This window comes from Mirounga angustirostris, unplaced genomic scaffold, assembly GCF_029215605.1.
Source record: "Mirounga angustirostris isolate CCGP_5_RB_7025 unplaced genomic scaffold, mMirAng1.0.hap1 SCAF_9, whole genome shotgun sequence".
Lineage (NCBI taxonomy): Eukaryota > Metazoa > Chordata > Mammalia > Carnivora > Phocidae > Mirounga > Mirounga angustirostris.
The window spans coordinates 38,477,167-38,496,227 of NW_026991717.1; the positions used below are offsets into that span (position 1 = coordinate 38,477,167).

Here is a 19,061-nt window from a genome sequence, read left to right on the forward strand (position 1 = left end):
TCTCCCTCCCCCACTTCCCGTGCTTGTGTTCCCTCTCTTGCTGTGTCTCTGTCAAATAAATAAATAAAATCTTAAAAAAAAAATTAAGCATAAACTTACCACATAACCTTTGTGGTCACTTTCCTACTCTTTTTTTAAGAGATTTTAATTTTAATTTATCATTTAGATTTTGTTTATTTGAGAGAGGGAGAGAGAGAGAGAGAGAGAGAGAACACAAGCAGGGAGGGAGGGGCAGGAGAAGGAGAAGGAGACTCCCCGCTGAGCCAGGAGCCCGATGCAGGGCTCAATCCCAGACCCTGAGATCATAACCTGAGCTGAAGGCAGGTGCTTAACCGACTGAGCCACCCAGGCACCCCATATTTTATTTATCTGAAAGAGAGTCAGAGAGAGAGCATGAGCAGGGGAGGAGCAGAGGGAGAGAGACAAGCAGACTCCATGCTGAGCATGGAGCTTGATGTGGGGCTCAATCCCATGACCCTGAGATCACGACCTGAGCCGAAATCAAGAGTTGGATATTTAACCAACTGAGCCACCAAGGTGCCTCTCTTTCCTATTCTATCCTTAACAAAATATGAAACATCAGTTAACTACAATGATCATAAACTATGGATCAATAGTAAAATGGTTATTCCTTCTCAAAAGTGGTATGTACCAGATGACCTGATTCACTGATTACAAATATTTAAAGATAGTAACCACCTGCACATATCTACTCAAGAGATATGAAAACAGAGAACCAAATAAAGACTTGTATATGAATAACAGCATTATAATAGCCCCAAACTAGATACAATCCAAATGTCTACTAGCAAATGGGTGGATAAAATGTGATCTATCCATACAACAGATTATTATTCAGCAATAAAAAGGAAAGGATGACATATGATACCATATGATACCACCAACCTCAAAAACATTATGCTAAGTGAAAGAAGTGAGATAGCAAAGATTTTATATTGAGGTGCCTGGCTGGCTCAGTTGGTAGAGCATGCAACTCTTGATCTCAGGGTCATGAGTTCGAGCCCCATGTTGGGGATAGAGTTTACTTAAAAAAAAAAAATCTTATATTGTATGATTCTGTTTTTATAAAATGTCCAGAAAAGGCAAATCTATAAAGTCAGAAAATAGATCAGTGGTTCCCTGGGGCTGGGAGCAGGGACTGATTGCAAATGGGCATGAGGACTTTTTTGGGGTGGTGGAAATGTTCCAAAATGGATTATGGGGATAGTTGCACAATTCTGTAACTTACTAAAAATCCCTGAATCATACACTTAAAATGGGTGAGTTTTATGATATGTAAGTTACAGATCAATAAAACTGCTTAAAAAACCAGCCTCAAAACACAATTTGACTTACTCTCCACAGTGTGTCAGGTGCTTTGTGGTCACCGTGGTCACTCTCCTACTCTACTGATAACAAAATATGAAACATCAGTTAATTACAATGATCATATACTATACACCAATGGCAAAATGGTTATTCCCTCTCAAAACTGGTATCACTAGAAGGCCTGATTGTGATGATAAATATTTAAAGACACGAATTTTTAAGTGTCACTTCTGTGTGTTTTAAGACTATTTCCCCAAATGACTAAGGCTATGTATACAAAATGTGAAAACAACTGGTTCAAACATGAAAAATTTGGTCAACCAACCCTGGTTGCCTCAAAGACCTCCAGAAACTGCTCTGATTTTCAGGCTGGACTGACTCATTTTTTTTTTTTTTTTACTGACTTGACCAAATTGACTGTGGAAATTGGTATCATGTTGAGACAACCCATGTTGCCACCCATAACCGCCTCATGCAGGAAACTATCTTGACACATGCTGCATCAATTAGCCATTAAACAATCCACAAAAACAGCATCAAGCTGAAGCCTGCTAATAAAGACCGGAGCCCACAAGAGCATGTGCTTTCTGCAGCTCTTCACAAAAGGCCCTGCCGCCCACAGCCCAGCCCCAGCTCCCAACACAATCAGGGGTCAGAGTGGGAGGCTACCCTCAGTCACAAAACGGCTGGGTGCCAAGGGGGCTGTTCAAAACAGATAAATAAAAGCACTTCCACTAAACTATAGTTGGAGTTCCCCAATGTGCTTTGTATAGGGATCTACGTGTCAATTTTCTGGTAAGATTAGCTCCAAAGAAAATGTTGACTTTGTACAAGCTACCACGTTTTCTCCTGTCAGAAAAAGAAAACCACACAAATCGAGGATTCCCTTTTTGCTGTGATCTATTCATATCAAGTGCTGATGGTATCTGCTACTTCTGTTCCCTTTTGGTATCTGTTCTTGTTTTATACTTAAAATATTTAATTTGCTCTATGCTTTCATGTGTAAGCTTCACTTTTAGAAATACGCATGGTTACAATTTACGTGGTCTCAGTTTTGAAATATGGTACGTGGCTCTGTTGTGGATGACATGAGAGCAGAAATAAACTTCTCTTCAACTTCTTCCCTCCATAAAGCAATTACACGGTTTTGCCTGCATGCCAGGAAGCCACTCTCAGTTTGCCAGGAGCCAGAGGACACATTAGCAGGTCTCCCCTCCTGGTACCCTCTCCTAGCACTGTTCCAAGGGTGCTGCAGGAACCTCCTTTCATTATGTTTAATTGTCTTATGAAAAGACAACAACTAATGTATCTATCTAGTTATTTCTTGGGGACTGCATTCTAATGAATGAGAACAGCAGGTACAATATAGACTATGCCGACATTCTGCATTACAAATTCATCTGTGCACAACAGGAACGCACATAAGAGAAAACCACAATGCAATATAAAAGTTATTCTAATCACTCCATCACGTAATAAAGGGTAGGTCATCCAAAGATTCTTGCAAAGCCTTAAATAAAATTAAGCAGTATAATTAGCTATCTGAAATGGCAGCTATTATCTAGAGTCTCATGATTCCGTTCAGAATGGAGACAACAAACCTGGTTTTCCCCTTCATGTATGAGAAAGGCAAGAGACACGCAGCATTTACAAGGCTGGTACCAAGGGCAAAACGGCTGTTGCCTTCCCTCAATCCTTTCACAGTAAGTAAAAGAGGTTCCCTTCTAGCATAGTGTATTTTAGATTCCTACCTAGCAATATGTACATATTCTGGTCAGTGTGTAAGAAAGAGCAGGTGTGGAAGAACAAGCTCCTGAGACTCGGAAGGGACATATATCCTGCCCCAGCTCTGGAGGAACCTACTTCCCCATATCTAAGACACCACGAATTCTAAGACTCCTACTGACTACAAAAGCTTTTCAGTGAAAAAGGAAAGAAAGCAATGGAATACTACATTAAATGCATAAATAAACTGTAAGATGCATTTTGATTGTAGACTTCACTTGAGGCAGCATGTCCACAAGACCAACTCTAGTAAATTGTTTAAAAGAAATTAAAAATTCTAGGGGTGCCTAGGTGACTCAGTCGGTTGAGCGACCAACTCTTAAATTTGAGCCCCATGTCAGGCTCTGCACTGAGTGGAGCCTGCTTGAGATTCTCTCTCCCTTTCCCTCTGCCCCTCCCTCCCCTAAAAAAAAAAAAAAAAGAAAAGAAATAAAAATTCTAGCAGCTAATACCTCTGTGGTACTTGTATATGTCAAACACTGAGCTAAATGCATTATCATCATATGCATTATTAACTCATTTAGTTCTCATTATAACCATTGAGATAAATATTAGCTCCATTTTACAGATGAATAAATTGAGGCTCAAATTAATAAAATTACTTGCCTAGGGCTACACAACTAGAGTCTCCAATCCTAACTCTTTTTTTTTTTTAAGATTTTGATTTATTTATTTGAGAGAGAGACAGAGAGCACATGTGGGGGGGGAAGGGCAGAGGGAGAGGGAAAGAGACAAGCAGACTCCTCTCTGAGCAAGGAGCCTGATGGGGGGCTTGATCCCAAGACCCTGAGATCAGGACCCAAGCCAAAGTCAGATGCTTAACTGACTGAGCCACCCAGGTACCCCTCTAATCCTAAGTCTTAAGCCTTAACAAACTGTACTACATTTATAAGATATACTGCAACTGAATTTATCGGCTGGACTATTATCCCAGCTTTGGCACTGAATAGCTGGCTGATCTTCAGATGTTTTATTTTAGATTTTTCCACTTCTCACAGAAAAGCAGAGAAGGAGGAAAGTCTGGGGAAAGTTCTAACTATTCTCCCACATAGCGTCTTGCTGCTTTTCTTGTGAAGCGTTATTTGAACTATACAATAGCTATTATGTACGAGGCACAGTGCTGTGACCTCAAAGAGTAAGGAACTGATCCAAGGTCACGTAGCAAAGTTGAATTAAGAGGCAGAAGCAGAACTTAAACCTGGGTCTGACACTAAAACCAGAGCTCTTCCATTAGACCACCAACCCAATTGCCTTTTTTCTGACTAAATTCTTTAGCCTTATTCAGCCTTAGTTTCTTTCTTTCTTTCTTTCTTTCTTTCTTTTTTAAGATTTTATTTATTTATCCCAGCGAGAGAGGGAATCCAAGCAGGGGGAGTGGGAGAGAGAGAAGCAGGCTCCCCGCTGAGCAGGGAGCCCGATGCGGGGCTCGATTCCAGGACCCTGAGATCATGACCTGAGCCAAAGGCAGACGCCCAATGACTGAGCCATCCAGGTGCCCTGAGCCTTAGTTTCTTCATCTAAAAATGGGGATACAATGATACTTTTCTTGCAAGGCTATCACGAAGTTCGAATGAAATAATATACACAAAAGATCTAATACAGTAGTATATGAAGGCATTCGGTGAATGATAATTATTGTTGCACGCAGTCCAGAGGGAACTTAATACTCCAACAGCAAAATAATGGACTTGACTTCCATGGGACTGATCACCTCAAACTAGGTCTTTGGAGAAAAGAATAGGTGTGAAGAGGTCTTGTAACTGCTCAACATTCTGGAAGAGTGTTCTGAGGATAAATCTCTTACTTTAATACTAGAAAGGGCAAACAAAAAGGATAACTTCCAATGAAGCTACATAAAACTACAGTACAATTTTTTTCTCATAGAAAAAATTCCCGGAGAAAAACATTATTCCCAAAAAGCTATGATTCAGTTTATTCATTTCATAAACAGGTGGTGGCATACAATCAGTACCACACATTAACTGTGGCCTCCATCCTCTCACCAACAGAAATGACCATCACACAGGTGTTCTCCGTCTTCCTCTGATAAGCTACTAAACTTCATGGTCTGCCTACAAGACAAAGCTATGATCAGAGCTGCCTGAGGGGCTTGGTGAATCAAACATGCATCAGGCCTCAGACAGAGTGCATCCTGCTGGGTGGTTGGACAGGGCTCACCATAAAGGCCAGGGGCTCCCTTTAGGGTACTATAAAAACCTGTGAATCAAAATACATAGGGATCGAATAATTGACACTAAATCCCAACCCCCAGCAAGGTAGAAGGACTTTAGGGGAGGTGACAGTGGGACTAACAACCCTCTCCCACTTGTATTCCTTCTCTGTATGGCACATGATCTCTTCTCTTTCCTCGAAGGCTTCCGAGGCTGCTCATTTCAGAAAGGGAGGGGGAAGTGGCCTGCATGGTATTTCCCCTCGGTTCTTCATCCTGTTAGAGATGTCCTAACAGGGATGACTCTGCTATGATAAATCCTATCACAGATGCACAGGAGAAAGAAAAACTAAGTCCAGAACAACTCTCTTTGATTAAGTAGACCACCCACACAGACAACTATAGAAAGATCACATATTTCTTCTAATTAAGCTTTTTATTTTCAGATCATTATAGATCGACATGCAGTTTAAGACACAACACAGAGATATCCTTATACCTTCTATCCATGGTAACATTTTGTAAAACTACAGTACAATATCACAGATGGGGTCCTGACACTGACGTAATCAAGACAGAGAACGTGTCCGTCATCACACTCTTTTCTAGCCGCACTACTTCTCTCTGGCCCCGAACATTCTCCTCAGCTCCTGGTAACCACTAATCTCTTCTCCATTTCTATAATTTGTCATTTGAAAAATATTATAAAAATGGAATCATACTGTATGTAACTTTTTGTGCCTGGCTTTTTTTCACTCAGCATAATTCTCTGGAGATTCCTTTTTACTGCTGAGTAGTATTATACAGTATAAATGTACAGCATTTAATTATTCACTCACTGATGGACATCTGGGTTGGTTCCAGTTTTGGGCTATTATGAATAAAGCTGCTATGAACATTTGTGTACAGGTTTTTGTGTAAGCCTAAGTGTTCACTTCTTTGGGATAAATGCTCAGGAGTGCCACTGCTGGGTTGGGTGGTAGTTGCATATTTAAATTTTTAAGAAATGCCAAACTGTTTTCCATTGGGGCTATATTATTTTATATTCCTATCAGCAATGTGTTAGTGATCTAATTTCTTTGCATCCTTGGCAGCATTTGGTGTTATCTCTATTTTTAAATTTTAGCCATTCTAGTAGGTATGTAGTAATATTTCATTGTGGTTTTAGTTTGGCTAACGATGCTGAACATCCTTTCATGTGCTTATTTGCCATTTGTATATCCTCTTCAGTGCAATGTGTCTTCATGTCTTTTTTACTGTTGAGTTTTCAGGGTTCTTTATACATTCTAGACACATATTCTTTTAAAAGAATACGTTTAAGTAATGTCATATGGGGTTTCCTGTCTTTTGAAGATCATTGCCACAAATACAGAAATTCCCAGTGATTACCCGTGGCAAAGAGAATGAATGACCAACGTGGGGAAGGAGGCTTAATTTGTAGAGACGTTCATTTGTGTGGATTGTCAGAGCTGGAGAAAAACCAACAACCCACAGTCTTTAAGCTAGTTTGTTTACCTCAGTTAATGGGCTAAGTCTTTCTTTTTCTCAAAAACACAAATGTTCGTGAGTTATGATCTACTACAGCATTGGCATGTGATTAATATTCACAGCTAAAGGACAGTATTTAAATGATTTAAAAACAGGAGCCAAGGTAACTGTGCTTCTGTCACTAGCACTCACTTAACACAACTGCCCCTCCAGACACATGTGACTGAAGCAGTCACAGAGCTCAGGGAAGGAGCCTCCACACCGTGGCTCTCTCAGCCTCTCAGGTTCAACATAAACACAGCTGAAGAGGATTCCTTTCTAAATGACTTGGGTTGCTCAAACACCAAGCAGTTCTTTTAAAAAAAAAAAACAGCTGTGTCTGCCTGTCCAGATAGCAAAAATATGGCTTAGGTCAAAAGCTCATTGTAACCTATGAGAAAGCACACACGGAGTACATCTCTACAAAAGAGGCTGCTATGAAAGTTTTGCGCACATTTTTCCTAAGTTACTTAAAATTAACCAGGTTAGTTTTCAACTTTATCCAGCAAATGATCATTCCCTAATTCGTTTCTGCCAAAAATCCCAACTTCACTATCCACTAAGGTATTAACACTGCCACCTTGACATCAACATTTCTTTCCTAAGGAATTCAAAGGTTTTACTTCTACCATCTCATTTTCTTCTCTCATTTAATAAATAGAATAATTTGAGGATGTAATACAAATATTCTTCTAACATTTTTTAGATCTTAAAGTTTACACCAATCTCGTGTAAAAGGCATTCGCAAATATATATAACATTTACCTGCCTATACTCTTTTGGATTACCAGCCTCCAATTCTCTTCCAAATTCCTTCCTTAAAAAGAATACCCTTGCATGGAACCTTCTTGTACCTTTTTCGGCAACTTCCTGTGAATCTATAATTATTTCAAAATAAAGAGATTTAAAAAAATTTTTTTTTTCCATCTGTATTGTGTCTCAACATGTTCTTTTTATAATTCTTTGTTAGTGAAAATACTTCATTTCAGTATACTTTATAGTCGAAAAACCCTTTCCCCTTAAAGATGTCTTTTGATTTTATTATACCAGTCTGGTTTAGAAAGCACCTATTTTCTTTTTTTATCTTTTTAAGATTTTATTTATTTCAGAGAGAGAGAGCTTGGGCACGAGCTTGAGCATAAGTGGGGGTGGGGTGCAGAGGGATAAGCAGACTCCCCACTAAGCAGAAAGCCTGACATGGGCCTTGATCCCAGGACCCTGGGATCATGACCTAAGCCAAAGGCAGAAGCTTAACCAATTGAGCCATTCAGGTGCCCCCAAATCATCCATTTTCTTAGCTAAGTCACACTGCTTTAATTCTCAATTATTTGTTTGCATTTCACAGTATCTCATCTTCAGTTCTAAACGATTTCATACTTCCTGGAATACCCCACTTTGAACACAAAATAGTCTAAACAAATCAAGCACTTAGGGCAGTGTCTGCTACAGAGTAATGCTTCATAAATATTCATTATTATTACTATTACTACTCCTACTATTATTTTCATAGCATAATTCACTCTCGGGGATTCCCGATCTTTTCTTTTTTTCTCCCATATACCTCTCTGATTAGCCTTATTCCCTTACCTCACTAGCCTGTCATACTTCCGTCTGTCCCGGATCACAGAATATGGAATCCTGGTGCTTGAAGGAACTTGAGTGATCACCTAGCGATCCCTTCAATGTATATAAGAGGAAACTGAGGCCCAGAGAGCAGGAGAGATCTGCCTTTCCAGGGTCACACAACGAGGCAGTCAATCAGTGTGACTGAACTGAGAATTCAAACAAAGCTTTATTCCTTCTTAGAAATTAAGCTTTTTAAGTTGTTTAAATTGGGCCAAGTCAGTGCTGTATACTTGAAGTTCTTTACTAATATATAAGAGAAAAAAATGGCTTAACTAAGGAAAGAAAATTTTGTCCAATTTCCAGATGCTCCCAATTCCTGGTCAACGACAACAGCTACTTTTAAGTTTCTCTCTCTCTCTCTTTCTCTGACATTGCAAATGTCTTTTAAATCATCAGGGATTTTTTTTTTTCAACCTACTGATTTGCTAGACCAAACATAGATAGGATTTTTCAGGAACCATGAGGTATGGTGATAATGACAGAATCACCGAAACTCTTTGAAAGAATGGTTTGCCTTTCTGGCAGGGGAAACTTCTTTCTAAAGTACTGTTTCCACCACACTGATGAGAAGAGAATTCCTTCTTTCTCTTCCTTTTTTTTTTTTTAAAGTCTGATTCACTGCAGTAAAATTCACACTTTCCAGGTGTATAGATCTATGTTTGTTTGTTTGTTTGTTTTCATATTTTATTTATTTGAGAGCAAAGCAAGAGAGATCACAGAGGGAGAGGGAGAAGAAGACTCCCCACCGAGCAGGGAGCCCAATGTGGGGCTCGATCCCAGGACCCTGGGATCATGACCTGACCTGAAGGCAGATGCTTAACTGACTGAGCCACGTAGGCGCCCTAGATCTGTGTGTTCTAACAAATGTGTACAGTTGTGTAACCACCACCAAAATCAAGATATAGAACATTTCTAACACTCCTCAAAATTCCCTCACAGCTTTATAGTCAACCTGCCCTCCACCCTTTGGCAACCACCCATGCATTTTCTATCCATATAGTTTTACCATTTCCAGAATGTCGTACAAGTGGAATACACAAGAGGTAGCCCCTTGAGACTGATTGCTTTCACCTTGCATAAAGTCTTTGATATTCGTCAGTAGTTCGTTCCCTATTATTACTGAGTAGTATCCCATTGTATGGATTAACTACAGCTTGTTTATTCATTGTCTAAAAGACATCTGGGTTGTCTCCAGTTTGGGGGGGACTGTGAATCAAGCCACTGGGAGTGAGACTGCTGGCTCATGTTGCAGGAAAGTGTCAAACTGTTTCCCCAAGCATCTGTACCATTTCATGTCCCTGCTAGCAATGCAGGAGAGTTTCTGTTACTCCATATTCTTGCCGGCACTTATATTGTCTCTTTTTTCTTTAATTTTAGTGAAGGGCTCCCTTTTAACAGAAAAAAGTAGCAGGAAATATTTTTCTGCACACTGAACTATTCACTGCTGAAACTTCAAGCAACCCTGCCTCCTTTCTTTCTCTTAATACCCGCAAGCAGTCCATTAGGAAAGTCTATTGATTCTACACTTAAAATATGTCCAGAATCTGACCACATCTCCCTATCTTCAAAACTGCCTCCCTGATCTGAGCCTCTGTAACTCACCTGGATTACTGCAACAGTTCCCAACTGGCCTCCTTGCTGTTCTGTGAACACTCCAGACATATCCTACCTGGTGTCTTCTGCTCTATTCCCCCATATACCTACTTGACCAGCTCCTCTCCTCCTCCAAGCCTCTGCTTCAGGCTCATCTTCTCTCTGAGGCCTACCCAGAGAACACTGCAACCTACCCTTTGGCTGCCCCAAGCTTGATCTACTTTTTCTTTTCTCCATATTACTAACCATCTTCTAACACACTGTATTTACTTTTTTATGTTTATTATTTATGGGTTGTTTGCCAACCCTGTTCTACCCCTGCTAGAATGAGTTCCATGAGTGTAGGAATCTTTTTTTTTTTTTTTTTTCTTATACTAATGTATTCCAAGTACTTAGAGCAGTGTCTGGAACATACCTGGTATTAAATAAATAGTTGCTAAATGACTGAACCAACAACATGACTTTGGAATCTAAGGTAGCACCAATTAGATCTGTGTGAGGCCAGATTTATAATAAGTAAAGCCAGGGGCAGAAGATAACATGTTGAAACCACAAGACTTAGTTTCTCTAAACACAAATCTATTTGCATAGCATTTGCCTTCAGAATAACATAAAAAATATATAGGGGCGCCTGGGTGGCTCAGTCGGCTAAGCGCCTGACTCTTGGTTTCAGCTCAGGTCATGAACTCGGGGTCTGAGATCAAGCCCGGTGTCAGGCTCTGCGCTCAGTGCAGACTCTACGTGAGATTCAATCCTTCTCCCTCTGCCCTTCCCCTGGCACGTGTCACGTGTGCTCTCTCTCTCAAATAAATACATAAAGTATTTTTAAAAATTTAAAAAATATATTTATCTATAATACAAAAACATTAAAAAACTCTCCTATTAGAGAAAGCAGATGAAACGAACCAGGTTCATATATACAAAAAATGTCTTGGGACACCAACTATCTAGGTTTTTTTCTTTCTAAAAACTTCTCCATCTGTGTAAGATTGCCCAAGCCGGATTGCCAATTTTATTTTCTTAATCTAAGCTCTATTCTCATTACCCTTCCATTTCTATTTTTTATCCTCAGGGAAAGAGAGAGCAGTTACTGCCAGGGCATTCTCACATCTTCCAAAGAAATGACACAGGTGTTAATCTTGTATTTATGTTTGATGTGGGTAATAATGGCTATGGCTGGAGCTGCAGGTTTATTAATATGCAGGGCTCTCACCTCATTAGTGGCGATGTGTGTTTTGAAGTTAAGCTGCAATGTTTGCTGTAATGTCAAATCTGGTCTGCCAGACTTTTTCACTGTTCATTTTCTTTGTTTTTACCCAGTCAGTACATGCTATGCTTACAGGGCTCACACATGTGCTATTTAATAAAGACAATTTTCCATAGTAGTTAATCCTGGTAGAACTTTCAAACATTTTTAATAATTATGTCCTCATGTGATACCACATGTCTATCTTAGAGAAAAGGTTTTCATAATTTTTGACCCGGTAATGCAAAGAATAATAAACTCTCTTCCTGGCTTAATCTGGAAGTGATATGTGCTTAAACTGGATAAAGTGATTAATGCATAGTTATTATATAATAAAAACTTGTGCTCATTATTAGCATTTGCATATATATCTCAACCAAATCTTTACAAGAACAAAATAAACAACAGTAAAACCTTACTGATGGGGCACCTGTCTGGTTCAGCTGGTTAAGTGTCTGCCTTTGGCTCAGGTCATGATCTCAGGGTCCTGGGACTGAGTCCCACACTGGGCTCCCCACTCAGCAGGAAGTCTGCTTGTCCTTCTCTCTCTCCCTCTGCCCCCCCCATGCTCTCTCTAATAAAATCTTAAAAAAAAAAATAAAATTTTAAAAACCTTATTGAATATAATATTTGATAATCCATTATGAACAGCAACTGTTATACTTTAATTCATAAAAAAAAGTCCAGTGGACATAATACATATCAAAGGAACAAACCTGTGCCAGACTAACAAGCCTTGTGGGATGGGTGGTCTCACTGCGCTGCTCAGAGTTCGTTCCACTCTACGGTCCTCACTGAATATGCGCTGCAGGAAAGACTCTTAATTTTTACCAGCTTGTCTGGAAGTCATTAACTGTGTTTTATAAATTCCAAAAGATACTATTTATGCATTTATGTTTTACGGCTAAAAATCCAGGACCACAGTATTCCAAGGAAGCCATTTAAATGTGAGAAACAGTATTTTTCTCTTCTCATTAGGTAACTGAACGCATCTCCGTTTCTTCATCTTTTAAAATTTGTGTTCATAAGTACAAGACCCTGGCTCTAGGGGCAGCATTTGTAGGGAAAGAAATGATGATCGAAGAACACAGGTACTTAGACTAAGACAAAGGAGAAAGAAACTTAGATCACTCATGAGCATTTCTCTGCACCATCTTCCGTTTACTCTGTTCTCACAGTACCTGTAGCGCCCCCCCAAACCCGGCCCCTACCCCCGCAGAAGGACCACTGCCTTTGATTTGACAATGTGACACATATTCAGCTAGAATTCCCATCATCATTCATTTAGAGAAAGTAAAAATGAGTACATGGGCTTTTAAGAAGGTACAGCAACAAGCCTATATAGCAAAAGTGTATAAACAAGTATATTACCTATTTAATTGCCTTAGCTGAACTTGGAAGCTCTGATCTTTAATTGCCTGATTGAACTGATCTAAAAAGCTATAATTTTTTAATCAGGGAGAAAATTAAATAGCTTTTTGGTAAATAAAAAGGCATCTTTAATCTTATTTTTATGGAATCCAAGTTATTAAATATGGACAAAACCTCTAAAATATTAAGTTAAGTTAACAACTACTCAATCTAGAGTAAATTTCTCATTACAATGCTTCACAAAAGTCTTCAGGGACACCTGGCTTCTTCCACTCTTCAAATAAAAACACATGCTTTTAAATCCAGAAGGTAAAAGTTTCCATGAATAACCAGGAAACTCTAAAGCTAAGCATATAAATATATTTAATGAGGTGTATTACCACAGCATATTATTTCTTTAGTCGAATACTCATAATTACTGGGGAATAATTGTTCACCTGCACTATAATTCATTAGTCTTTCCATCTGACAGATGCAGATGCACATTGACTCACTGGTATTTATTTAAAACCCAAATCCCTTGGGAGGGTTTGTTGTACCACTATCCCCACTCAGCCCCTCACGGATATCTTCCCTTAACTAGGAGCATTTTACAATGGGTGATGCTTTAGGAATTCAGCTGGCCAGCAAAGACTGAGAAGAGAAGTACAAGTTCAGGATTCCTTTTTGAAAACTTTATGTCCTCAATCAGGAAAGCCACTAAGGCCACCAAGGTATGTGAAGCACTCTCTTAAGGAACAGTGTATGATGATATCTGAAATGTTAGTAAAAGGAAGGGACGCAATTGTATAGAAAGTGAAGGCTTCCGCAGTAACTGACCAAAGAACCTTTTCTTAGCTTAAGCTGCATCCAGAGCTGGGATGGACCTACTTGCCTCTGAGAGGCTCTGGTCGACCACACTTGCCCACAGTGATTACAGATGGTTGTTCTGGGAATCTGACGTACACCCTGTACTTTATTTTTAGATCCCAGGCATAAATCCACTTGAAACATGTATATCAAGATCCCACTTCAAAGAAAAATTCAATTTTTTCTCCAAAACGAAGAGTAAGACTAAAACCAATGATTGCAAAGAAGAAAAAATAAAAACAACTGCAGAATAACTAAACAGTATTTCCCTATCCACTATGGTTTTAAGTGCTTCTAAGATTGCTCACAGAAAGTTATGACTAGGGAGAATTCACTATAAGCCAGAAGTATGGTGTATTCCCAGAGTATAGGATGATCCTAAGGATCACTTTAATAGTAACATCTGCATTTCCATGGCAAGGTCCTTTTAATGAAGGCTTTGCTATTGAGAATTGATGTCTTCCTTGAGTTCCTTTGTCAAAAGGATAGCAGATGTCCATAAAAATCAATAAAATGACAAGAACTGACCACTGTGTTAACTCCTATTAAAATGGCCATTACCACTTCATGGGTTGGTGAGTGTGGGGAGGTAGGAGTACAGGGAAGAGAAGCAATACAGGTCATATTATGTTAAATACCATTCTCTCTCTAAAAAAAAAAAAGACAAAGAAAAAGAAAAAAAAAAAAAGAAATACCATTCTCTCTTAACCTTGGTCGTGAAAATGCTCCATTCTTTTCTCACCTACCAGATGCGTTCACATGATGACTTCTCCCCAGGAAGAGTAACACTAACACAGCTCACTCCCCCTATGTCTACATTTTGCACCAACTATACTCTAGAAATAGACTGGACGAGCTTTAAGGGAAAATTTGGTTCCTGATTCCATTTAATCCACATAAACACCTTCAAGAACTACAAGTTTTACTTGCCAAAGTCACACCTCCTCTTCAAAAGAGGACGAGGGATTTAAGAAGAAATCTGAAATCACTAGGATATTAAAACCACACAACAAAAAACAACCCCTAGGGACCAATGTGTTACTACAGTTGAAGGCATCAGTTGTTTACGTGCTCTCTCAAAGCTTATACCTTTTTTAAAAAAAACTTTCCTTTAATCACATCCAATGTGTATGTTGTTGCATTCCCCAAATGTGCATAAAGTGGGGCTGAGCAGATGTGTTAAAATCAACCAGTACTGTTAGTAATAGGAGGCCCTGAAGTTACTTTGCTATAGTCTGTTTCTCACTTAATAATTTGCTCCAAATGAATTCATGCATTTTGGGAACACTGAAAAATTCAAAGGGAGGTTCCTTTCACAACATTCAAGTTACCTGATTATTCTTCTCCAGTGTTCTGTTAATAGACTGGGAGACTAATTTTTGATGCATTCACCAACTCCTTATTTAAAGCTTTACTTTCAAGGTATGTGAAGCAATCTTTTAAGGACCAGTGTATGGTGATATCTGAAGCATTAATAAGGGATGCAATTGTATAAAAAGTGAAGGCTTTGCAGTAATTAGAGTTAAGGATTAAAAATCAGATCCTGTTATTTTCAAATACTATGAAATACCTTTTTACATGTTTGGTAAATATCCACAAAAATACCATGCCTATAATCTAAATCAGAGTAGCTGAAGGAGAAAATAAGCAAAATATTTATAAAGCAGGCATCTTTTTGACTACCAAATATATCAGCTGGCTTAAATATCAGATCATTTATTTTATTTAAAAAGCAAGGTATCTGGAGAGCTCCCCACCCAACCTCACAAATTAATTCAGAGCTCGTAAGCACAGTACATACCTCTATGTAAAATCTTTAAACTCCACAAATAGGTAAGGCCTTTAACAACCTAAATTTAAGAAAGAGAAACAGTCCAATGATGATTTTTTATCAGAAATTTTCCACATTTAAACATATAATCATTATCAACCATAATTCTTCCTTTAAAACTCTGAAAACCAATAAGTGTTTATTACATATCTCCCATTTCTGTGCCAGGCTCTTTGAGGATGCCAAATGTGTAAACTACAGCCCTCCTTCCTTTAATGGGCTTACAATGTTCTGAAGATAAGCCACGATGAATGAAAAAAAGGAAGGTATGTGCATGTAACATGACCTGGAAGTATATCTACTAAGTTCGCAGTGGTGGTGTGGGCAGGGAGGAAAGGCTTTCCCTTCTTATACTTTTGTATGTGGATTTTTTTTTTTTAAGTCGTGACATTTGTGACTAAGGAAAGACATTTTTTAAAAGCTAACTAATGAAGACAATGGGTGGAACAGAGATTGCTTTTCCTGCCCATAATCAGGAAGGCTTTACCAAAGTGCTGAGCTCTAAGTAACAGATTCAACTGATGTGAAGGAAAGAGAAGAAGGTGTTCAGGACAAGGTAAAAATATACTGTCCAAGTGCTGGGGCCATATACTCTTCAAAAGATCAAGGTCAGGAAAGACAAAGAAATGCTGAGAGACTGCTCTGGGTTAACAGAGACCAGAGACATGACAACTAAATACAATATATAATCTTAGACTGGATGCTGGACCAGGAATGTTTATTCTTTTGGTCTAGAAAGGGTATTCCTGGACAACTGGCAAAATCTAAGTTAGGACTGCTGATTAGATAGCAGTACTGTACCAATCAATGCTCATTTCCTGATTTTGATCAGTATACAGCAATGATGTTAGAAAATGTCCTTGTTCTTAGGAAATATACACCTGAAGTATTTAGGGGTAAAGGGCCATTGATGTCTGCGACGTACTCTCAAATGTTTCAGGAAAAAAACACATACCAAATGTGGTTAACTGGTAACAACTGGGGAATCTGGAGGAAGCATCTTTCAACTTTTCTGTAAGTTTAAAATAATTTTTAAAAAATATTTCCAAAAAATGTTTTAAATGATATTCAGGTAGGAAAGATCAAAGTATATCAAGATGAGCAGCCTCACAAGCCAAGCTGGTGGATGCAGGCATATGTATGGAGTCATGTAGAAAACATTGAAAGCGCAGGTCAAAAAAATAAAGGGAGAAAATACAAACATTCGAATTAGAATGGGTTTTTGATTGAACAGCCTGTGTTAAGAATAATCAGTCAAATAAGATTCTGAAAAAAAGATGTTTCTAAGACCCTAAGTACATGGGTTACAAGTGCTGCCTTCTATGTGAGAAGTTTAATCACTAAACACTTTAACAATCTTTACATAGAAATGGTTGCAAAAGGGGATGCACATGTTTTTATTCATACCCACTGATGCTGTATGCACATGACTGTGAACTTGCCAATTTCAAGGTTGACTATTCATAATTATGTATCATATACAATGAATGAACCACTATCACTCAAAATTTACTTCCAGAATTTAGAAGTGCCCACCATTACAGAAAATTTTAGATGAGTCAGGACTATAAAAACAAGGAAACCTGCCATTATGAGGAATAACTGAGTGATTTACATATTTATTTTGAAAATGATGAAAAGAAGGTTGGGGCTAAATCTGGAAGGATTTTAGTTGATCAATTAAGACTAAGAGCAATACTAAAAAGAGAAATGCAAAGAGAGAAAACCAATTTCCAAATACTAAAGATTTAGAAGAAGGTAAAATCTATATCAGTTAATGCTGAGCAGAGATTAACATATTTTAATTCTTTTCTTAGAGGGGGATGTACTCCTGAAAGATTTGCTAGCAAGGTATGATCATTTCCACAGTAAGCTTATATGTTTTAAGAGAAGAGAATACATTTTTATAGCAAATTATTTTTTCTAGGATTTGGAATAAGTGGCATTACAATAAAACACATATGTTCTAGACAGTAAGATAGTAAAAAAAACAAAAAGAAAAGAAAAGAAAAAATCAAACTAGTAATAATGATAACCAACAGAGGAAGGAAACAGGCAAAAATATTGCCTTAAAAATCAATAATGAAAACAATTTTCTCTTTGGGTAGTAGGATGAGGCCATCTTATTTAGCATGGAAGTAATCACCTCCGAGTTCTGAAATTAGGGTTAAACTTCTCAATTTATAACCTTACTTGCATATTATAAAACCTTCCCATTAAAGATGGTTCACCATTAAAAATTGGCCCCACGAAAAATGAATAACCAGAAAACACACAAGGGGAAGGCAATCCATATATTCAGATTATCAGGCAGAAAAAAAAGTAAAACAAATACTGATTTTGTAATACTTACTAAAATTACAAATCTTATTAGAGCTTCAAAAAGAATGTACGGTTCTTCCAACTTTGTCAAAATAGATTACGTTTTCCTTTAGAAGCATATAAAAAGCAGTGTACAGAAATCTGTCCATTGAAACTCTAGAGGGTATTATTGGTATTCAGTAGGCTAGGTTTCACAACAATGACTTGACAAAGCCTTGACACTGAATGTACTTGTATCTGCTGTCAATCACTCACTCCTTGACATGTCAAGTGCACATCCTTTCAGCGACAACTTCAATCAACATTAGCACTCAAAATACAGCACACAGTGTCACTGCTTCAGAAATGAGAGGAAAAACAAAACGTGCAAGCATGGCAGGGAATGGCAGGAAGGCATTCCTCTTTCTAGGAGACCACATTCAAATGGAAAGTGGATAAAAATCACTGAGCAAGTTGAAAGGCTGAAATCAGCCAGTTTATGTGAATACTTTTTTTTCCTGGGAAAATATTCTCTTGCCATATACCCTATGAGAGAAAATTCAAACAACACATCATATAAGTTGACAAGGGTCCATCCTGTAATGAACCTTGAATCTTTGGACGTCAACAGCATGCCAGGTTATTAGAACCTGGGATATAAAGCTAATTGGGAGGAGGAAGAGATGCCTAGATGTCGTTCTATGACATGAAAGGAATCTGAAGCAACTGTGTCACTCCACTCCTTTCTCATATACTTCTCTTTTTTTTCTCTTTTTTTTTTTCTCTTTAACCTTGTTCTCCTTTTCAGGCCTTCCTCTCCTTTTTTCTCATTCTCTTAGGAAAGCAGAGTGAAAGCATGGGGCTTGGGGTAAAACAGCGCTGGGTTCAAATCTTCACTGATTAGTTATAGATAACTTTAATTTTTCTAAACCTCATCTTGCACATGTATAAAATATGATCAATAACCTACAATCTACAGAGTTTGCTATAAAGATTAAATGACATAATATTTATACATAAAACACTTCATCAACATTGGCACAACGAGGTAGTCAATATACACCTATTTCTCTCCTCTCTCCTCTGATTCTGTTGCTTCTGACGTGGCAAAGAGCACCCATATGCTTTTCGGCCCCATGGAGAGAACTCAAGGGAACAATGTTGATCTGTCTTCAGAACAGTAGAGGAGAGATGACCTACAAACATCAATTTGCTAGTCTTATTTTGATTGGGGGAATCCTTCCACTCGTGTTTGTCAGCTGCAACAAAGACTTATCCAAGTTTGTAATCTAATCAAATTACATTAAAAAAATATGCTTTGGAAGCATTATATAAGCTTAGGCCCCAGCAGAGTTTATAAAAAGTGGCAGGTGAAGAGCAAAATTATCAAAAGCATTTCTTTTACTCTGGCCACAGGCAGTTTTCATTACTAT

The 19,061-nt window shown here is 38.3% G+C and overlaps 1 protein-coding gene across 16 annotated transcripts in view; it reads right to left on the bottom strand.

Moving 5' to 3' along the window:
- The window catches only part of MAP2K5 (mitogen-activated protein kinase kinase 5), a 245,996-nt gene that overhangs the window by 123,628 nt on the left and 103,307 nt on the right, over nucleotides 1–19,061 (bottom strand). For all 16 annotated transcript variants that reach the window (XM_064570255.1, XM_064570254.1, XM_064570250.1 and 13 more), the window contains exon 13: nucleotides 15,298–15,346. In XM_064570255.1, the coding sequence (XP_064426325.1) occupies nucleotides 15,298–15,346 (49 nt within the window). The remainder of the gene's footprint in view (nucleotides 1–15,297; nucleotides 15,347–19,061) is intronic.